The sequence below is a fragment of the Aethalodelphis obliquidens genome, unplaced genomic scaffold, assembly GCF_003676395.1.
Source record: "Aethalodelphis obliquidens isolate GAN/ISIS:26980383/991018 unplaced genomic scaffold, ASM367639v1 scaffold82, whole genome shotgun sequence".
In the NCBI taxonomy this organism is placed as follows: domain Eukaryota; kingdom Metazoa; phylum Chordata; class Mammalia; order Artiodactyla; family Delphinidae; genus Aethalodelphis; species Aethalodelphis obliquidens.
In genome coordinates, this window is record NW_020838026.1 from 490,055 (window position 1) to 513,412 (window position 23,358).

Genomic DNA, 23,358 nt, shown 5'->3' on the forward strand with positions numbered 1-23,358 from the left:
AATGTCATTAATCTAAGGTGAAGGTGTTGCTAAGGACCCTGTTCCCACACATGAGGCAGGGAGCAGGTGACCAGCCAGGACTCCATCCAACGTGCAAAAACGCCCTGAAACGCAGAGCAGCAACTGCAGACAGTTTTTAGGAGGTGTTTCCACTCTGTGTTAAGGTAGGGGAAACTGGGAAGTGGGGGTAGCTCCACACTCCCACTCAGGCGGGAGTCGTGACCCACGCTGGGCACTGCGCGTCTCTGGGCCTCTCACAGCAGAGGGTTTCCACCGCAGAGACCCTGCCACCCGGGTCACCTGGAGTCGTCTCTGGGTGTTACAGCTGGGGGTGCTAGTAGTGGCACGGAGAGGCCAGGGGTGCTGCTAAACATCCACAACACCCAGGGCAGCGCCCCCATAACAAAGGATCAACCGGCCCAAAATGTCAACAGCGCCAAGCTCGAGAAACCCTGTCTCACGGTCTCTTTCGGCTCCAAAATTCTATAACCTACATGTCTGTTGAGTTGAGGGGTAAATACTACTTCTCTGGGTATAAAGCTAACAAAGAGGATTGGAGGACTTGCTGAGACCAAGTGTAAACCAGGGTGAACTCACGCCTCCTGTAACCAGACAGGTGGTGAGAAATCAGGCCTGTAAGACGGTTCCCTCCTCCACAGAAGTCCGACACCAACCTCCCTCGTAGGAAGAGGGAATGGCTTTAAGCATCTTATCTCGCGGGTCTGGAAAGAGGCGGATTGCAGGACTCGGCTCTTCAGCTGACGCCCTGAACTGAGCAGGGACGTAACCCAGGAGAGCTGGGAGGCCAGACTCCATGCCTAACGCATGCTCTGTTCTAGCACTTTTTGGAAACTACACGCCCCTTGGGTCTAAACAGAGGCAGAGACTTGCTGAGTTCCTCAGGGCTTTCTTCCATTCTCTCCCCTACTTTCTCTGGACACGCCCGCAGCTGAGGGCGCCCACCATCACGTGGCACCCTGGTCCCAGGACACGGGATTCCTGTGGATACTGAGGCCTATGTACTCACGTGACATTTTCTTGTCCTGAACTCATCCATTCTTCATAGCTATTTATCTAAAAAGATGCTTATTTTTAATGTAAACACACTGATTTATATTGGCAGCTCCTCTACTTAAAGATAGGCTGGAATTTCCACGGAAACTTTTTATTATTCAAAGTTTGCTAGTGCAGGCCTGAAAATGTCCCCAAGCAAAAGAGGCCTAATCTTTTCTACAAATATCACTGAACCACTTTTTAAATCCAAGAATGTCAGATAATTTCTTCTTCTTTACTCTTGAAACTTAAAACTGGATTTTTGTTTTTCTAAGAAAAAATCAGGACACCAATATGTACTTTAGGTGAAATGTCTTTCCTACACAGAAAAAATAAATGTAAAAACTTGCTATCTCATCAAAATAAGGCATCAGGGAAGCTTTAATATGAGAAAGTTCCTCTAAATGAGGTTTGTAACCTAAACAATCAGAGGACTATATGTAAAATAGACAACTCATAAGGACCTGCTGTATAGCACAGGGAGCTCTACTCAATACTGTGCAATGGCCTAGATGAGAAAAGAATCTAAAAAAGAACGGATATATGTGTATGTATAACTGATTCACTTTGCTGTACAGCAGAAACTAACACAACATTGTTAATCAACTATACTCCAATAAAAATTAAAAAAAAAAAGAACCAGAGGACTAATAAAATCCTAGAACCCAAGGGGAATAAAGCCAAGAACGACACTGTTACATCCGCATAGCATTTTATAATGTACAGGACCACTCTCACGTCCAGTCTCACTTGATGCACCTAAGAGCCCTGTAAAGTGGGTATTTATCTACAGATAAAGAGAAGAGGGCTCGGATATATTAGGAGACAATTACAGCCTCAAAACTTGAAAGTATCAGAGGCCAAGGTAGAAACCAGGTCTTCTGACTCGAAATTATTTAAAATAACAATTAAGAAACATACAGGGCTTCCCTGGTGGCGCAGTGGTTGAGAGTCCGCCTGCCGATGCAGGGGACACGGGTTCGTGCCCCGGTCTGGGAAGATCCCACGTGCTGTGGAGCGGCTGGGCCCGTGAGCCATGGCCGCTGAGCCTGCGCGTCCGGAGCCTGTGCTCCGCAACGGGAGAGGCCACAACAGTGAGAGGCCCACGTACCGCAAAAAAAAAAAAAAAAAAAAAGAAACATACAAATTAGGTCCTGGTTTCTCATCTGTCCAGGTTGTAATTTGTTTGAATAGAAATAGGTGTCGGCCCCCATCTAAAATGGCTAGTGAACCCCCTGCCCCTTTCCCAAACCACAACTAAGAACAGACACTCACCTCCCTGTGCTGGGCCAGTGCAAGGCCACGAAGGCAGCAGAGGGGAAGAAGAGAACTTCTCAGTCTTACCTGATTATAGCTAAGGCGTCTAAGTGCTGCAAATCTGAGGACACTGCTAAGACGAAACCTGGGGCCTGGGAAGGGGCCTCCTTGTAATGGAGGAGTCCAAAAGCCTGCACTTGATAAGGTTCATTTTCCATTTGCTTCTGATTAATTGAGGATTAAATGAATTGTAGTAAAGTAGTAATAGGAGTATTAGCAGCAGCATCAACAATTAGTAGTGACAGTAAATCTCTAAAACCCAGCACTGAGAGCTTATTATACCAGGCCCTCTGCTAAGCACTTAATTATGTAATTAATTTTAATTTTACTATATCGATTAGTGTAATTTTTGTTAGCACTCATATAGATAACTTTGATAGGAACACTAATATATAGTCACTGGTTTGCAAAACAATCCTACAAAGTTATATGTTTTTCTGCTTTTTTATAGGTAAGGAGATTGACCTGGACAAGTCCTACAGTGGAGCTGAGATTCAAACCTTGGTGTAGCTTACGTTCTTCCTGATGAACAGGAATTCAGAAAGGAAGAGATCGCTACAGGCTAGAGACCTAAAAAAGGCTTTACAGAGAAGTGTGTTGAGCTGGATACCAGGGAATGAGTGGAACTGAACAGAAAGAGGGTGATCTGCACTGGGGTAGATGGGCCATGACAATAAAACAAATGGCGACACACAAGGGTGATTCAGGAGACAGTGATGGAACACTTCTACAGAGCCCAAGACCATGCTCCAAATCGCGTGATTTCCCCGACAAAACTGAATTGAGTGAATACACTCTTAGGGTCAATTTTCTCTTTATGACATAGCCATTATCTTGTAAAAGAAAAGGAAAAGGCTACGCTTCTCTAGAACCCAACTCCTCTACGGAGAGGGCTGGTGTGGACGCCAAAGTGCCTCGTCTCCGCCACCCGAAGCCCAAACCCGGCGATTCTCCCGTGAAGGCAGCGCCCCTGCTGGAGCCCAGGACTTGTACAGCCCAGTCCTGCGGGGCAGGGCAGGAGAGCCAAGACAGGACCCCCAGACTGGAGTCTCTGAGCGCCAGTTAAAGAGTCTTCCTCCAAGTTTTGTGAGGAGTAGCTTCAAAACTGGGAGCTGAGGGCTTCCCTGGTGGCATAGTGGTTGAGAGTCCGCCTGCCGATGCAGGGGACGCGGGTTCGTGCCCCGGTCCGGGAAGATCCCACATGCCGTGGAGTGGCTGGGCCCGTGAGCCATGGCCGCTGAGCCTGCGCATCCGGAGCCTGTGCTCCGCAACGGGAGAGGCCACAACAGTGAGAGGCCCGCGTACCGCAAAAAAAAAAAAAAAAAAGTAAAGAAAAAACTGGGAGCTGAAAGGCGCTGCTCGCACAAGGACAGAAACACCAAAGTCCTAACACGTTTTATTTACTCTGCACATAGAAAACGTACCTGCTGAGAACAGCACAGAAAGCAAATGTGTTAGTGGAAGAGGGAACAAAACACGAAAACGCACTCGTCCCAGAGAAAGTCACCACCCTGAGGATGCCCAGGGGGAGCAGCCCTCTGTGCTGCAAACCACATGTAGGGGGCAGGGGAGGGGGTCAGCCACGGGGCCACCAGGAGGGTATTTGTTCTGGCTTCAGCAAGGGCCAGATCCCTCATCCAACATCACGAGACGTCCTTTAGGCCTGTTCTCTCATCACCATTGCCTAGGGTAGAGACAGACAGACACAGACACGGACACCGAGGGAGATGGAAAGGCAGCTCCAGCAGGGGTTTCTCTGTTTTTCCTGGGGCTTCACCCTGCACACCTCCTGCACCTGTGCTAACACGACAGAGCACTGCAGAATCGCAGAATTAAGCATCTCTGAAGCCACGTGCATACTTTGTTTTCCATTTAAATAAAAGTCTTCCCTCTGACCTACCCACAGAGTGAGCTAAACTGGAAATGTACGGAAATTACGACCAGATGCTTCACACGGACAGTCACCATCCATAACACAGCCTCACAGAAGTCAGGCTGGGACGGAGTTAAGGGCAAGAAGAAATAACAGAATAATAAAAGAACACACTTGTATACCAGTCCTGAGCTCTGTACGCAGTCAGCATCTACTTCAGAAGACACACAGTCCAGGGACCCTGGGCCCTCGAGGAGGCCTCTCACCCTGAGGTCACAAATGATCTTCTGGGGGTTGTAACCCCCAAAATAGTATATAAAATTTCCACATATGTACATGAAAGTACTATTTGGAAAAAAGGGCCATAACTTCCATCATCTACACGGTGTTCCTGACATAAACTACTCCACAGACGAAGGTCTGAAACAGGACCTGGTGAATTAAAGACACAAACATTTGTTCTTACTGAACCACTGCTCTAGAGGTTCACGGCTAACGTTCTCTACTGGCAGTGGACTTAAAAGCGAGACCAAATACGGTCAGAGTGAAAACTCCATATCTGACACTAGATATCAAACAACAGATTACCAACCCAACCAAATAGTGGTCTATTTTTTTCTTCCTGGTAAACAAACACAGGAACTCTTAAAACACTAGATCCAGTAAGTAAGGTTGTAGCAGATTAAAAAAACAAACAAACACAAAACCTGAGCTTCTGAAAGATGTAATTTCCTAACCTCTTGGAGTAGAAGAGGGCTTCAAACCAAGGTTACCCGGCTCTAAAAACTTCCAAACTTTCAGAAGAGGAAGACATTTCTATGAACTGGGCTTTCAAAACCTTCAAATGAATTTTTAATTAACAAATAAAGTAATTCAACGAATCAGTTAAAAATTCTCTGGTATTCTCTGGTATTCCCATAAAACCACTTCTTTGGATCTGAAATTCACACTGTGAGTTATCTAACAGGGGAAAGAAATGTGAATGTGTTGGTGGTAGGAGAAGAGGAATGCTGCTTAAATTACTTTCAAGCGACTTGGATTAAAACCAATATTATTTCCCCAAGGTCCCCAAATGAATCACGTGCAAAGCTGGGAAGTGGGTCCAGAGTTCCTGACACCCACGTGTGCTCCCTCCTCCACCCAGAAAAGGATCTGAGAGGCAGCGGACAGCGGAGCCTGGGATGGGTGGTCCCTCTCACCTCACCCTGTAGGCATCTGAATCTGAAAACCTGGAGAGCTCTTCACCTGTCCTGTTACCAGCAGAGTGGGGAGCTGCTGTCCCAGACACCTGTATAGTGTGGGACAGCAGTAATTCTCCAAATTTTAAGTTGCTGCGTCTCAAATGATCAATGCTCATTACTCTTCAGATAAACCCACCCAAGGATGGGGATAACGGCTGTGCAGTTGGGTATATATATGTCTTTATAACAGGACAGCCCCATCCTGACAGCAGTGATGCTTACTTAGCAAGACTCATTCAACCCCTTCCCCCAACCCTATCAGACCTTCGTGGGCGTATATGTGCTCTGAAAAAGCAGAGCCAATATTTTAATTTCATTTTATACTTGAAAAATGAAAACAAAAGCATTACCTTCAGAATATAAACTTTTAAAGGAAGGTGTGTGACCCTTAAGTTATATAGAAGGGGGCCTACGTTAGGTAAAGCCGAGGTTCTTGTTTCCAGCTCCAGCTGTGGGTTAGCTTCTCCAAAAGGCCTCGGCACTCCAACTTTGGAGAGCCCACGCAAGCAAACTGCAGTTTTTACTGCACCTCTGGGCTCTCGAGAAGGGGGCGATCTTTAACGCAGCAAGTCAAATAGCTGTAGGCTGAACCCAGAAAATAATAGGATGGGTGGGGCATGACCCTGAGGGTCATTAGGGAGACTGCGCCAATGGGCCAGCAGGAAGGCAGAGCTGAGCCTGAGACTTCCCAACCCTGCCAGGCCCTGAAAGCCATCCCAGATGACCATGTCTCTCACACAAAGCGTCCCCAGATCTGCACAGATTGCGATCAACCAAACGTCATTTACGAGTAAAGAAAAACAAGTCACTGCAAGTAAGAGTCATAAGAAACAACAAACATTAGATTTAGACCCCCAAGAACGTCAGATATTTGAAGTCTCACATGCAGAATATAAAACAGCTGTACGTGAAATGTTTAAAAATAAAAAAGTAAGGGCTTCCCTGGTGGCGCAGTGGAGAACCCACCTGCCAATGCAGGGGACACGGGTTCGAGCCCTGGTCCAGGAAGATCCCTCATGCTGTGAACAACTAAGCCCGTGCACCGCAACTACTGAGCCTGTGCTCTAGAGCCTGTGAGCCTCAACTACTGAAGCCCGCAAGCCACAACTACTGAAGCCTGCACGCCTGGAGCCCATGCTCCACAAGAGAAGCACCGCAATGAGAAGCCTGTGCACCACAACGAAGAGTAGCCCCCACTTGCCACAACCAGAGAAAGCCTGTGAGAAGCAAAGAAGACCCAACGCAGCCAAAAATAAATAAATAAAATAATAAAATTTATTTTTTCAAAAATAAATAAATAAAATTAAAAAGGAGTGAAAATGAGCAGGCAAAAGAAACCAGATTATAAAAAGAATCAAGTAAACTTTCAAAAATGAATATAATGGGTTAAAAAAACAACTTCATACATTGGTTAAATAACAGATTAGACATGGCTGGCAAAAGAAACAATTGTAAAACAAAACTAAATAAATAACCCAGAACAGCACAAAGAAAGAAGAACATGAAATTACAACAGAAAGGTTAACAGTCTTGGAAGATGGAAGACTGAATATATCTAATCAGAGTTCCAAAAGGAAAGAGTTACGAAAATAGAAGCTGGGCAGTATTTGAACTCATACTACCTGAGAATTCTCCAGAAAGATATAAAGTCACAGATACACAAAGTATAACAAATTAACAAGTAGAATAATTAAAAAGAAATGCACCCTAGACACACACAGTAACATTTCAGAACGCCAAAGAGAAGACAAGATCTTTAAAGTGGCTGGAGAAAGACAGGCTGATGACGTGACGGCAGGTTTCACAACAGGAACGATGGAAACCAGAAAGCATCCGTGTAATGGAGCCCAGGCTCCAAGTCAAAATAACTGTCAACCTAAAATTACATACCTAGTAAATCTATACTTCAAGAACAAGATGAAAATAAAGATATTTTCGGATATAAACAAAAATGAATTCAACATCAATAGACCTACCCTAAAGGGAGTGACTGTGAACTATTCTAGAAGCTTCCTAACTGACCTACCCTCTCCCACCATCTTGAATAGAATATCAGTCCAACACATGTAAAATCATTTGATCAGATCACTTCCTGCTTCAAACTGCCACATGAATTTCTAGAACCTACATAATAAGGTCCATGACCATCTATCTGGCTCCTCAACTTACCAGCTGTGACCTGGGCCAGGTAACTAACCTGCCTGAGCCTCAGGTTCAGCACCTGCAACGTGAGCCCTATAGGGACTGACCGCTGACATGGGCTAAGACCCCCATACCGTAGCGCTCTCCACAGTGCCTGGCAGCTGTTACTAGTTATCATTATGATAACTCATTGGTCCCAAAATACAACATATGCATTCCCAACGCCACGCCTTTGCTCACGGTATTTCCTCACTTCACTGGCCCCTAACACGTCCATTCCCCAAAAATCTGCACTAAGTCAACCAAATTACTGCCAAAAGTCCAGCTGCTTCTTGAAATTTTCCTCTACCAGGCCAGCCCAAAGTAAGTGCTCTCACTTCTAAACACGTAAAACATTGACCCAAAGTGCTACTCTGTTCATTAACTACCTAAACTGTGTGATGTTTCTGGTCTGGGGAAGCGCTTATCTCAGCTGTCCCTGTTCTGCCTGTGGAAAGCTCTACTGCCATGAAAACGGAGATTTTTGCCTAATAATGATGGATTGGCTGATTGAGCTCCAGGGCCCTGGTAGAGACACTTTAGAGGAAAAACATGGCACCAAATTTAAAAAAAAAGAAAAAAGGAAAGAAAAGGCAGTTGTCTTAGGATGTGCTGCATTCCTTGTAATCCTCCAGACAGCTGCACTTCATTCTAAAGACGTCAAATATTTTCCTTAGAGAAAGACATCCCACGAGGAAGTCCTGGTGGGCAGGAAGAAGTGATAAGGGAACTTCAGCTGTCAGCTTACTTCAGGAAACATCTTTCAGAGTCTGTTTCCCAAGGAAGTCAATTTGGCCTGGTATTTGTATCACCCAAGACAAAGAAAACAGTCCCCCAGGAGCTGCCCGGCTGGCACGAACGAGGGGTCCAGTAAACACGGGCTGATGCCGAAAAGGCAGAGCAAAGCAGCTCCTCAGATGATTCCGTTTGTTTGTTCAAAAAAAGGAAGAGGCAGGTATTCTCATCAACCCTCTTTCAGTTTTCCAGCTAAGCACTTGCGGAGGATGCCACAGCTGGCTGCCCAACCCAAGAGCCAGGAACAGCAAATCTCTCAAATGGGTCACAAAGAATGCGTGATCAAACCCAACTTCAAGGCTGCCCGTCCTTCTTGCACTGCAGCTGACATTAATTCAGGAGCTAGAAAAAGCCACAATCACATGCTATCACTTTTAACTAAGTTTTCCCACTTTAAAAGAAAATCTTTACTAAGTGTCAAAATTAAAATTCCACTATTTTGTCTAGGAGGCCCCCAAAATGCAATTGTTTTCATTATATAAAAAAAATCCTTATCAAAGAAAACTTGGGGGAAAAAAAACCCCCAAAAGAATCAGTCAGAAAAACAAGAGAAAAGTAGAAAACAATCAGCCATAAGACCTGGTGGTCCAGTGGTTAGGACTCCGCGCTTCCACTGCAGGGGGCACAGGTTCGATCCCTGTTCAGGGAACTAAGATCCCACGTGCTGCACAGCACAGCCAAAGTAAATAAATAATAATTTTTTTTTTTAAATCAGCCATAAGACCTGCTACTCAAAGACAGCACCTATCAACATTTTGGTTCACTATCTTCCAGATGTTTTTCCTCTAAGGAAAAGATGTTTTGTGTAATTGGAATCCTATGGTGTATGACTGTGTTACTTAAATGACTCCACAAGCATTTCCCCATGTTTTTCTTCTTCATAACCTCATATAACTACATAGAGTAGATGAGAGAAAGAAGATGTTTAAAAAGTAAACCAAGTCAAGAAATGCCATTCTCGTTCTTCCACAGAAACTCCTGTTTTTACTGTAGTAAAAACCAAGAATTTCCAAAAGTTTCTGGGGTCACTGGAGATAAGATACATAAAAAAATGCTTGGATGCATAGGAAGTGTTTAAGAAATGTCAACTGACTTTCAAGTGACAAAGGCAATATTTACTATAGTCCCTGGAAAGATACAAAAGAAATTAAATTCAGCCTCTGTTCCCAATGGATTTTTAGTAACACTGAGAAGATAAAATGCATTTACACCCAACAACTAAAGTGCAGCATAATTCGGCATGCAATAACCCTGGCTCTTCAAGGGCTTGGGATGCCTTGTCCCTTTCTGCACCCCTAGCATGAAGGACATATTACAGATACTCAGTAAATGTCTGTTGTACTGAACAGAGCTACAAACTACAAGCTACGCTTCAGAGACAGTAAAGATCACTGTGAGCTGAGGTTAAGCTGGGCAAAGCAGACAACGTGAACATGGCAGAACTTGATTTGAGCAATATTTTGCAGAAAGAAAGCTGAACCATAGAAGCCTTGGGATGCTGTGAAAATGAAAGACGGCATAAGAAAAAAATGTTTGTATAGTCCTAATCTATTAACGAGTTAGATGTTTCTACACGAACAGCTTTGAAACCTCAGCTGTACATAGTAACTACTCATGGGAAAAATAATATATATATAATACATAGTAGATATTACTTAAAAACAAAGAAAACACACCAACACAAAGTACTACAGCATTCCTAGACATCAGAAACAAGGGCTAATTCTCAGGAAGCTTTGTGTGTGTCATGACATGTGGGAAAAGGCAGAAGATTAAGGCCTTAGATCTCCACATATAGAACCACAGTGGATACTGTCCTTACTAAACTAGGTGTAAAAGAATGTGCTTACCAAAACTTTCTTTCAGGAACCCTTTCGACTCCACTGAAGCTATCTGCATGTACTGTGAGCATCCAGGGGGTAAACACAGGAGATGTGAAATCGGCTTCAGCCCTAACAGCATCACATTCACCACCTGATTATACACTTGTCTTAAAGAGAATCCAGTGTCATGACTAGGGTATCACTTAGCAGACTCCATACATCCTGACTTCATCCACACACAAATTTTCCTTTGTTTTACTCCACTTGTGCTTGTGAAAAAATGCAAAGAATTTATGGAGAAGGAATTTGCTAAGATTACATCGCTAACAGCTGCTGGCTGGATTGTACTAAATCGACAGCCTCTTCGGTCACATTATATGGCCATCTCAGAAAGTGGGCTATTAATACAAACCTGGTTTCTTTCAAAAGAATTGATTGAAGCCTACCCCGCCAGGCTGCCTTAAGAGCAAGTTTCCCAGAGCTTGGGGTTGGGTGTGTGAACATTCTGTCTGTATGTACCGCTGCAATTACTTGTGATTAAGAATCTCTAATAGCTGCCCATTCAGTCTCCTCAGCCTGAAGCACTCAGAACAAATGCCTTCAACAGGCCCTTCAGGAATGAACAGCTGATCTGTAGCAGTGCATGCTTCAGGGCAGGTGGTCCTTGTTTTTCTGAACACACACATGCACATGCATGTCTGATAACGCTTATATCAGTCAGATATAATTAATTCAAAAGACTGAAAACAACACAAAATAGGTCATTTAAAAATGTTTCAGAGGTCCAAACATATGCAAATGGAAAATTTACAATTTTTTTCAAAAATTTCCTGGAAATTATGATTTTCAGATTTTGCTAAACTTTCACACACAAATTGTCTTACCCCAAGAATACACAAACTGTAACTGTTTTAACTCTAAATGAAGCACTTCTCTAGGACATCAAAAGATTTGGAAACCCGACAATAATTACCACATAATCATTCAAAAAAGACATGTGGTATATAACATTTGCAAAGATGAATTGCACCTGTCACCAATTCAACAAAAGAATACTTTATCTACAAACCACGCAGCGTTGAACATTTAAAAATCTGGTTAAAATGATCCATAACAAGAACTCCATGTCAAACAGAATAGTACAAGTAACCAAAAAAATGGATTAACACAAATGGTTGATTTCCACATCTGAAACACATGGGATGTCACCCTGAGCAAGTTACTGAATCTCTCCGTACTTGTTTCTTAGTCCACAAAATGGGCAAGATGATACTAACAACCTTTTAGAGTTATCAATATTAAATTAATACATATTAAATTTTTATAACAGAGGCTGGCAAAGGGTAGCTAATAAAGAATGTTTGTATTATATCAGGAACCAGATTTTTTTTTAAATGCGAACACGCATAAATAATAGCAATTGAAAAGTGTAATCATGAAAATAAAAGAGACACAGCTGTGATGCCCTGTGACCGAATACAGTTTTCAAGATATTACTGTATATTTAGAGCATAAGCAAATAACAGAAAAGAGCTCCCTACTAAAAATGATAGCTACATCCCTTCAAAGTGTATTAATACATCCTACCACCTCTATTCTTTGTCATTAGTGCTATTTTGCAAAACTGTGATTATTCCTCCTGTGTTCTACAGGTGAATACCAGTCCTTAGCGTTAAGAAAGGCACACAAGTAGCCCCTCCGGGATACCAAAATAAGAAGTTAATGGGGACTTTCCTGGCGGTCCAGTGGTTAAAAAAAAATTAAATTAAAAAGAATTTTTTTTAAAATAAGTTAAGGGGATGTGAAGGCCTTTAGCATCCACTAGTTTTACTAACAAACCACCAACTTGAAACTCATTCCTGAACTAAACTGCCAAATGTTTCTGCGATAAAAACTGCAAACTCTCATGTGAACAGATCTTCTCAATAGGGAGTTGTTCCAGTCTGTGAATAGGACACTGTCAGTGTGACCAACAAAGCCGGGAGGGGACATTCCTGACACCCCTGTCCCCTGGCTAGCCTTTGATCATTCATCTCTCCCAACCACACGTTTGTGGAAACCACTTTCAAGCACAGCATAGGGACAACATCTACTCCCTGAACTTCGCCCTCATCACAGAGCCCTGCTCCCCGGCTTCTGCCCGGACCCTCACTGTTCACGTCACCCCCGAGGACCACCCCACAATGAGCCTCCAACACAGGAGCCTTTGTTTTCCTAGTACGCCGCCCACCCCACCCCCAAACAGTCACTTGGGGCTTCGCTGTGTACACTCTGGCAAACATCACGGGATGACGATGGCAACTAAGCAGACCACAGACCGACCCGAGAACGGGGGAGAACTGCTGATGCCCCAGGCGAGGCTGGCGCGGCGCTCGGGACCCCGGGTCTGAGTGTCCCTTGCTCCTGGGGGCAGACTTCGGGCTCAGTGCTCTCTCTGGACTCTGCTCTGAGGACTACGTGGGACCGCGGTCTCGAGCGCCTAGCGCGCGCCCACGGCCCCCAGCGTGTGGTCTCGCCGTCCGGCTGCCCGGGGCCTCCAGCCGGGGGTTGGGGGGGTTGGGGGTGGGCTGGGGGGAGGAAGGACAGACCAACGCCCCGTCCGAGCCGCCCCCGGGCCACTCCAGGGCGGGCTGCAGGGCTGGGCGCCGGCGGGACAAAGGGGACCGGGAACGGGTCGGCTTTGTTCGAGGAGTGATGGAGCGCAGGGCCACGGGCCCCGGGCCGGACCCCGCACCCCGGGACGCTCTGCACCCAGACCCCCAGACCGCCAGGATTCCCTACCTCTGGGACCCCCGACGCCCACACCTCTTCCCCGGCCCGCACCCCCTACCCCGACCCGGGGCCCGCACCTCTGGGGCCCCCGCACCTTCGGGGCCGCTCCCCGCCCCTCCCGGACCCCGGGACCCCCACATCCCTGACCCCGTACATGGACCGGACCGCCGCATCCCCGGGATTCCCCTCCCTGAACCCAGGACCCCCCGCACCGCCCACTCCCGAACCCCCGCGCCCGCCCCCCACTCCGCCCGGACCCGTCCGGCCGCGCCCGGCGGAGGCCCGCGTACTCACCCCGCAGGAGCAGCAGCAGGGCGAGCGCGGGCCGCCGCCTCAGCGCCATGTCGAGAGCAGCTGAGGGGCCGAGGGCCCGCTCCCGGCGCAGGCGCCCTGCCCGCGGCCCTGCGCCCGCCCCGGTCACCATAGCGACCACGGCGGCGCGCCGTCGCCATGGTGCACGGGAAGCCCAAGACGAGTCTGGTTGCTATGGAGGCAGGGATGCTCTGGACCGGGATACCGGGGTCTCTTTCAAAGAATTTGGTGGAAGGAGGTGAAGGAGCGCGTTCAAGAGTGGGCGGGGTTAATTTCCACATCTATAAAATGAATCCGTCACTACAGATCCGGGAAGGAACGCTCCATTAAAATTTGAGAAATGAAGTGCTTCTTATTTTACAAATAAGGATGGAGCCCAGTTACTGTGGAAGCATTATTGCCTGCGCCTCTTTTGGGGCCCAGACTGTAAATGTGATGAGAGGGGAAAGCGCTGAAATCTGTATAAAACATAAGCAAGATGTGCATTATACAGTACATAAAAATGATGTATTTCTAAAATAAACATAATCCTTCGTTTCTGTGTTAGATTAAAAGCATGATGGTATACCAAATAGTTTGTTATGCAGAAAAGCAAGATAATTCTTTGCTCTGATTTCTGAATATTGGGAAATGTTAAGGTTAGGGAGGAAAAATGGAACAGAATCTTTTGAGGACCAACACACAAAATGAGGAGGATTAAACATACTGGAAATTGGACTCAAGGATGCAGGAGATCTTGATACATTTAATACTGTGGGAAATTCTTTTATTATTTATTTATTTGGCTGCGTGGGGTCTTAGTAACAGCACACAGGATCTTTGTTGCTGCGTATGGGATCTTTAGTTGCGGCATGTGGGATCTAGTTCCCTGACCAGGGATCGAACCCGGGCCCCCTGCATTGGGAGCTCTGAGTCTTAACCACTGGACCACCAGGGAAGTCCCACTGTGGGAAATTCTTGAAATAGCTTGTTTTACATCCAACGTAGAAAGTACATCCCTAATGCTCCAGGAAGCAACAGAGTCAAATCAGAATTCTCAGTATAGTTATTAGTAAAATATGACAGAGTTTCTTTCCAATGACTAATATTTTTTAATGTTTAACTTAGGGACTTCATTTTTCATACAGTCACCCTAGGTTTTTTTTGTTTGTTTGTGGTACGCGGGCCTCTCACTGTTGTGGCCTCTCCCGTTGCGGAGCACAGGCTCTGGACGTGCAGGCTCAGCGGCCATGGCTCATGGGCCCAGCTGCTCTGCGGCATGTGGGGTCTTCCCAGACCAGGGCACGAACCCGTGTCCCCTGCATCGGTTTTACAAAAGTAGAATTTTGTAAGTGTGTATATATGTATATATATACAGGGACTTCCCTGGTGGCACAGTGATTAAGAATCCGCCTGCCAGTGCAGGGGACACGGGTTCAAGTCCTGGCCCGGGAAGATCCCACATGCCGCGGAGCAACTAAGCCTGTGCGCCACAACTACTGAGCCCGCACTCTAGAGCCCGTGCTCTGCAACAAGAAAAGCCACTGCAATGAGAAGCCCGCGCGCTGCAATGAAGAGTAGCCCTCGCTGGACACAGCTAGAGAAAGCCCACACACAGAAATGAAGACCCAATGCAGCCAAAAATTAATTAATTAATTAAAAAAATAAGTATGTATACACATATATAACTTACTATACTAAATTATGAATGCCAAGAAACATGAAATAGATTGACGTTGTTGACAAGGATATGCTTCAACTGTCATCACTATATGATCTTCTTTATGTCTTTGTAACTGCTCACACTTTTGTAAGTGTGAATTAATTACATTCCTCCAAATCTCATAAAGACAGAATAAAAATACTGAAATAACTCCATCACCTATTGTGTTTCTATTGTCTTCCTTTACTAAACCTTCTTTCTGCTCTAGTTTACCATGTTCCCAAGTCACAAGTAAAAATTATTTTATGGTGACGGTCTGTCCCATCACTAAACACAATAGAGAAATTAAAAACAGTAGAATTCTACTTAGGCTCATTGACTTTCCTTCTGCTCTCTCTGTGCTCTGCCATTCCCTTTAGCTCCCTTTATATGCTCCCTTTATATTCCCTTTATATGCTCAGGCATGTTTGCCATTGTGGTGACCTGGGAAATATGAGGTGGTGTCTGATTGTGGAAAGAGCAGTTTTCAGTATCAGTGTCTCTTTTCTCCCGCTGAATTTCCTGTGTTTGCGTTGTGAAATTGTTCTGTCTGTTAAATGGTCTTTTCCGCGAGGGAATCTTTTGAAACTCAGAACGAGATCACAGAGAAAGGCTCCATGAATATTCTATATGGAGCAGAGGTTCCTATGAGAGTGAATGCAGGTGCTTCGTTGTAAAACACTGATTTTCCTCCACAGATGGAGTACACATGTCATGACTAGTGGCTGAGACAGGATCCTGGAATGGAGCCTAACTAGTGACACGGTAGGAGGCACTTGACTGTCAAGTGATCTGCTCCTCCTTATGATTTCACTGTTCTCTGGAGAGCTCTGGCCCTGTGCAGAAAGGCAGCAGAGCCCTGGACGCATTCAGTGAGCAAGGCTGTGGAGTCTGTGCTTCTATCACCACATTATCCAACTAACTACGCTTGTTTCTAATGATGGCTTACTAAGGAGAGATACATGTCTTAAAAGAGCTCAGGGAACTAAATACATTTGTGCTAAACTTGAACAAAAGCATTTGCAATGCTTTTCAAACCAACACAAAGCGCAAATCAAGTAGCAAATGGGGAGTTGAATTTTCCTTCGAGACTTGAAATCAAGCAGGATCCTGTGGGGTACCCCTAGGTACAAAAGCCTTTCCGTGTCCCCCGTTTCTTATTTGTAGTGTTGACTGAAAAAAAATGCACAACCTAAAAGTTGACAATTGGGTTTCATTTGGTGGACTTGCTGAGGACTTAAGCCTGGGTGGCAGCCTCTCCGATAGCTCTGGGGCACTGCTCCAAAGAGGTGAGGGAAGAGCCAGGATATATAGGAATTTTTGCAACAAAAACCACATGGGCGGAACAGCAAGAGATTACTGTTAATTAAAGAAAAACCAGACATCTCAAATTAATGAATTAAGTGCTTTTCTACATATAGGAAGATGCAAGAGTCTGGACTTATTGAAATCATTCCTTTGATATGCTCCTTAACTATCTAGGGCCAGTATCCTGTTTTTCTCCCTCCTGAGTCCCTTCAGGGTATACAGTTGGGGGAGGCTGCAGTGGCTGAGGCCTTGATGGCCGAAACATCCTTTGTTTACTGATATGGCGGCCGACACTCTTCGTCTACAGCAGGGAAAAGGCTTCAGCCTCCTAGACCTTCCCTGTGTTCCAAAGGACAGATGCAAATGGTTACTAATTAGAGAAGCGGGGGCTGCAGAGACAAGGGAGGAGCAGCTGAGAAACCATAGTGCTTCCAAAAAGAGGGGTCCTGTTTCCTCCTTAAGGGATTTACATAACAATATGTCTTTGAGTTCTTCAGCAGGAACCAGGGCCCCCACCAGGTGGAGGATGGTAATTTCAGGCTGAGCACAAGATTCCTGGGGCACTGCCCTGTTACGTCCCCACCAACCAAACAGAAGGAAGTCACACACCTTGAAGCCCTCACCCCCAATTTGGCCTTTAAAAACTGTTCCCCAAAAACCACCTGGGAGTATGGGGGTTTTGAGCACGAGCCACCCATTCTCCTTGCGTGGCCCTGCAATGAACCTTTCTCTGCTCCAGACTTCAATGTTTCGGTTTGTTTGGCCTCACTGTGCGTCGAGCACACGAACTTGGGTTCAAAAAAAACTCACCTCCAAACAGACTGGAGAGATGCTGGAAGCAACATGGGGGGACATGGGCTCTGGAGTCTGAAGGACAATGATTCCAATTCTTGGTTTTTGTAAACTTGGGAAAGTTGCTTAACTTCTCTAAGCCTTGGATTCCTTGTCTGTAAAATAGGGATAAAAATACCCACCTCAAATGGTCATTTTGAAGATCATGTGAGATAAAGACTTGGAGCATACCAGGTGCTCAATACATGTTTGTTGCCTGGACCCCTTCCCTTTCCTACTATTTTGGTTCAGATTGGGCAAAATGGTATAACAGTCCTGGAAAGTCTTGATAAAGAAAAGAAACTTAAGTCTGCAGATGGGTCAGAAGGAATGAGAAGCAGAGAGGGAGATTTACATCAAAGTGTGTTTATTCTTTTCGTTTTGATGCTGAATTCAGCCTCTGCACCCCAACACTGAATTAAATCTGAGACAGAGCTTTGGGTGAAGTAGAAACGCATAGCTTTATTGCCTTGCCAGGCAAAGGGGGCCACAGTGCGCTAATGCCCTCAAAACTGTGTGTCCCAACCTGGAGCGGGTAGTGAGGAGTTTTATAGTGATGGTTCAGAGAGGGCGTGATCAGCTGGTGGACATTCTTCTGCAATCAGAAGAATTGGTGGTGAGGTAATCAGGGGTCAACGTCATCAACCTGGCTCCAACTGGTCTGGGGTCTACGTGCTTGTGGGCAGCATACAGTTAACTTCTCCCACCTGGTGGGAGTTTCAGTATCTGCAAAACAGCTCAAAGACATTGTTGTGTGCATCCCCTGAGGGGGCACCAGGACCCTGCCTCAAGGCTGCACTATTGTCTCCTGACTGCTCCTCCCTTGTCTCTGCATCCCCTCCCTTCCCTGATTAGCATCTGTTTGAACCTGCCCTTTGGAACTCTGGGAAGGTCTTGGAGGCTGAATGAAGCCTATTTCCTGCAAACAAGAAATGGGGAACACAGAAGGACTTTTGTGCCCTGAAGCCCCACAGGGTCCTGCTCAGTTTCAGTGTGACTAAGTTCTGAAAAAGTAACAGGACTGTGCTTCTGCTCCTTTGTTGTGCATCCTACACCAGAGCAACGACCTGAAGTCAGCCTCCGGGAAGGAGAGAGCAGGATCCACTGACAGGGAAGTCACTGACCCCAGAGCCTCCCAGTAAGCACGCCCGCTGGGTTGATCCAAGGTTCTGTGGCTCCAGGTTCCCTCTCGTCAGGTCCCAACTTCTTGCAGTATTTCCAACTCTGTTCTCACACATTTGTCTCGTCTACCATCTTCTCTTTCTCTTCAATGTCTTTCCTTCGTCTTTTTTTGAATAGAAGGACACGTCTCCATAACCTGAGGAAACAGTATGTGGACTGAAAAAAAACGCACAACCTGGAAGTTGAAAGTTATGTTTTATTCGGGACCTTACTGAGGTCAACAGCTGGGGAGACAGCCTCGCAGATAGCTCTGAGGGACTGCTCCAAAGAGGTAGGGGAGAGCCAGGATGTAGAGAAGTTTTTGCTGAAAAAAAATCACATGTAGTCAAACGTCAAAAGATGACTGCTAATCACAAAAATAAACAGACATCTCAAATTAATGACTTTAGTGCTTTTCTATGTATGGGAGGATGCAAGAGTCTGGGCTCATTGAAATCAGTCCTTTGAGGTGCACCTTAACTAGGGCCTGTATCCTTTTCTCCTCCATCCTGAGTTCCTCTCAGGGCTCACAGCAGGGTGGGCTGCAGTGTCTGATGGCTTGCTGGTGGGCAGCATTCATTGTTTACCAGAATGGCAGGCAGCATTCTTTGTTTACTGAAATGGCAGGCAACAATTTTTTTGTGTGCAAGTAGCAGACATCCCCTTTAACGATAGAGTAGGGGGTCCCCCGAGAGAGAGAACCAGGCATGGCTTTCTAGACATAAGAGAAGGCATTTCTGGCCTGAGCCATTTTGTGATCGAATCTTGGCCACAGCGCTTGCCCTTGAACAGGTCTCAGTAATCAATGCTCTCAGAGAAGTAAGGGAATGTGGGAACACAGGAAAAGCAGTCAAGAAACAACAGCTCAGAAGTAGAACAGAGTCCCATTTCCTCTTCAAGGGCTACATATAACATGGGATCCAGTCTCTGAGTTCTGCAGGAACTAAGGCCCCCACCCAGGAGGAGGACGGAGCAATGATGTGGACCCTCAAGTGTGGACTCTGTTGAACTTTGCCCCAATTCTATGCTGAGTTTGCCTCTGCTCAAGCCCCTTCATGAAGATGCATGTGACCCTTAGGGTAAAACTTCCCCAGTTTTGCTCTTCGGGGACACACTGCTTCGGGGAAGATCCCCTGTGTTCTCCTCACTTGCTGCCAGTAATAAATCCTCCCTTCTCCCACTCTTTGGCTTGGTTGTGTCTTCTGGCTCCACACCCACCAAGAGGTGAACCCCATTTTTCTGGGGGTAACAACCAGACATGCTGCTTATGCTGGATTAAGAAGCAAAGTCTGCACTTTGATTTATTTGCACGTTCCTCTCCTTTGTAGGGGTTCACTCGAAAAAGGTCATATTAATGCTAAAGTTTGGGCTTACAGTGGCTTCCTAGAGAGAAACTTTTTTAAGAAGCGATTGAGCAGGCCTTACACGTTTCACCCGAAGGAGGCTCTGTGCCATGTGCTAGAGTGTGTCAGTGTGTGTGTGCGTTTAAGTAAAGATATCATACATGCTGTGGGTGGAAGAAAGAGCCCCTCCCCTCTGCCCAGGGTCAGCATCAGTCAGGGCCTCTTTATTCACCGGGGTACAGGCAGCCATGGTACCACCAACAGGGATGGACAGCAACATGGCCACGAGGAAGCCTGACACAGGAGTTGCTTCTCCCGGGCTGAGAGCCCTAAGAATTAGGAACCCCAGCTCCCTGTCGGGGTGTCAGCCTGAGCACCTTCTCTGAGAAAGCAGAGAAACAGGGCTTGGCTGGGTGCCAGGATGCCAGGGAAGAGGGGTCAGGGATGCTGGTAAACGACACTCCCCATCGCCTTCCAGAAGGACATCTGCTGAGACAGAAAACAGACCAGCTCTTTCTTTCCCTCCACTTGGTCTCAAGAACTTTTCCACTGACCTGGAGAAAAGTGAGAAACTTTTCCTAATCTATGCTCCAGGGCTGGGGACACGTGTGCGACCCGGTTGTCCTGAAGCAGAGCCAGGAGCACCTGTGGGGGTGAGAAGACGCAGGGCAGACAGGCACCTGCAGCCCGTGGTGCTCCAGTCGTGTGCCTCCAGGATGCCCCAACCGATGTGTTTACAGACTGGAGATATTTTTACCCCAACCCTCCAATGAGAGCTAATTTTCTCTTCACACAAATGGTACGACGGAGTGTTTACTTCCTGGAGGCACCGGAGAGAGACCAGGGTGTCCTCTTCTGCTGCAGGAAGGCTGTCTGTCTTGGAGTCCCTCTGGGGGTCAACCCCTCCTCCAGGGTTTGGGGTTAGGGGAAGAGGCTTCTCCCTGCTCCTGCTATGATGTTTATCTCGGGGTCTCTGTCCACAGGGGCCAGACTCCAGCTGCTCAGCCTGGGGCCCGTCTGTCTCCTGCCTCAGTTAGGTACAGACTCCTGGATATACATTCAGTTAAATTTTTTATTGTGCCACTTAAGGTCCATATCTTTGCCTTCCTTTTTTACTTTAGTTATTAATATCTGGGAAAGTTTGGTTAAATATCAGGTTGTGATTGTGGATCTCTCATCATTACGTTTCTATGTTTGCTACACGTGCACAGGTTCGGGAGCACCGTGCCATCCCGAGGACAGCATGGGGCAAGCTTGTGGTTTTCACCCTCCTGGCTTCCACTCCTCCCCTCCCCCTCTGCCTCGGCCTCAACCAGGAAAATGCTGCCCTTGCCGGCCTCAGGCCTCAGCAGCCTCTCCCTGTCAAGTTCCCTGAAGGCTTAGCTGCTCTCCCAAGTAGGCCTGGTGAACATTTTCCTCCAAACAAACACAGTCCTCTCCATAAGTGAAATCATGGCAAACGATCACGTGATAGACATGCTTTCCAAGTCACGGCCTCCAGCTGGAGGACCACGGGTCAGTGCTGGCCTTGTGTCACGTCTTCTGAGGGCCTGCCACGCGGTGCTGGCTTGATGACCACATTAGAATGTTGAGAAACACATGCACATAGATGTCATAATAATGACATATGCTACAGAATCACCTGTAAAAGATTTTTCAGAATAAAAGAATATCTTTGTGTTCGGAATGATTGAGGAAATCTTCTTCCTGGAGATGTGGAGAGAGCTGTATAACCTTTGATAATCACCTTCCATCATTTAACTATCCGCCCGGCAAAGGCCATGCGCATTGTGTTTGTGCCCGGTACTGAGCGAAGAACCAGAAATAATATGGGCACAGTTTCCTTCTTCAAGGAGCCCACAGTCCGGTAGGAGAGAGAGGAGGAAAAATAATCATGCCCTAGGCATCAAGTAACTCACAGAATGAGCTACCATGGATCTCCACTGCTCTGTTCCATCACACAGGGAGAGTCTCAATAAAACAGGATCGAAAAATTAAAATGCATATTGAGTTCAAAATAAAGAAATCCATAAGCAACAGAAACGAGGAAGGAATTTAAAGCCAAAATAGTAAGTCTGCAAACTGAAGCCATGGCAAAGCTAACGGGAGGAGGAGGGTGCAGAACCAGGGGAGCAGTTCATCACCACACCGGGCAAGGGGACAGGCCTTAGGACCCATGGGCAGCAGGACTCTGGATGGAAATCCCGGCTCCTTCAGGGGAATTTGGCTAGGAAAAATCTCCATCCATCATTTTCTGCCCTAGGCTCTGGGTAAGAAAAAGAAAACAGTTTCCTGTGAGAAACTCAAATTTCCAGGTGTGGGAAGCCCCGCCCCAGAGTCCTGCTCGGGTCTCTGTTCGCAGCGCTAGGCGACCTTGAGCTTACCTGTGCCACTGCCGGCCTTGGGGCACTGTGTTGGTCGGCGGAGTAGGCGGCCATGGGGAGCCTCCTTGGCCTGTGCCCAGCGGCCGGAAGTTATTTTAGGTTCTGTGAAAGAGATGCTTTCTCATCTTTAAGGCTTACCAGAAACTCTGATTTGAAGAGAATAAATGGATTTTGCAACAAACTCCAGGAAAGTCCAAAGCCTCCAGCCCACACTTACGGCCACAGAGCGCCATTGCATAAGCCTACGGATTGGGAGAAGAAGATCTTAACATGGTCAGGTCGCTTCAAAAAGGAAGATGAAATCCCAGAGACTGTCTCGTTTGAGATGCTCGATGCTGCAAAGAACAAGGTCCGGGTGAAGATCGGCTATGTAATGATTGCCTAGACAGTGGCAGGATGCACCTTGATGGTTACTGAGGGCAAGGAGGCTGCCAAAAGAAACGAGTCTTTAACAAGCCTGAACCTAGAAAAGAAAGCTGGTCTGAGAGAAGAAGCTGCTGTGAAGGCCAAAACAGAGTAGCAGAGATATCCATGTTGGCTGGATTTGGAAAATCTAGAAACAATGTTGCAGTAACAGGCCTTATTCAAATGAATGTGGTATGAGTTCCCTAATTCTGCTCTAGAGCTACAAATAAATTTTCTTAAAGAAATGACTTGTCTATATTTTACGGCTTTGATCCAGGTTAAAAGCAGCCTCAGCTTTTTTGAGAAAAATGAAAGAATGAAAAGTGAGACAACTTACTTGAACTTTAATATTAACTCTTCTTTAGAGAGTCAGGTCCCGTACCTTACTTTAATTCCCATTACCAAAGTGACATCTCCCCAGAAGCCAAATGGTTTCTAGTTCTGCATTTCTCTCTCTTCTGTGTCCTCATTTATGAAGAGAGAAGGAGGGCCAGCTGAGTACACTGCCCAGGTGCATGTTGGAGAGCTAACCTCCCCAAACACCCTGGTGTTTCTCGAGAGCCCTGGGAAGCAGCCAGACGACACTATGCCTTTGTCAGGCGTGCTGGTTGGTAGACAGAGGCTTTTAGGAGAACAGTCTTTGAAAAAGTCCCGGCAAGGTGATGATGGAGGTCTGGCCACAAGTTTCTGAGGATTTTGAAATCCCAGCGCTGTGGAGTTGCTTGGGACCCGCACAGTCACCTCTTCTGCTCCACGGCTTACAATCCCCAACCGGTCCTTTTCCGTCTGCCTTTACACTAAATTTCTCAGTTATGAAAATCTATCAAATGCATTTTCTTATTGAATTAGTGTTGAAAACTAAGCATTTGCATCTGCTG

General features: G+C 46.3%; 1 protein-coding gene and 1 pseudogene across 1 annotated transcript in view; one reads left to right on the forward strand and one right to left on the reverse strand.

Moving 5' to 3' along the window:
* The window catches only part of JAM3 (junctional adhesion molecule 3), a 57,629-nt gene extending 44,208 nt beyond the window's left edge, over window positions 1-13,421 (reverse strand). The window contains exon 1 of the mRNA XM_027092997.1: window positions 13,350-13,421. Coding sequence (XP_026948798.1) covers window positions 13,350-13,398 — 49 coding nt within the window. The 5' untranslated portion in view covers window positions 13,399-13,421. The remainder of the gene's footprint in view (window positions 1-13,349) is intronic.
* Window positions 13,422-22,078: 8,657 nt separating this feature from the next.
* On the forward strand, window positions 22,079-22,721 carry LOC113612769 (protein FAM162A pseudogene; annotated as a pseudogene).
* The last annotated feature ends 637 nt before the right edge of the window (window positions 22,722-23,358 follow it).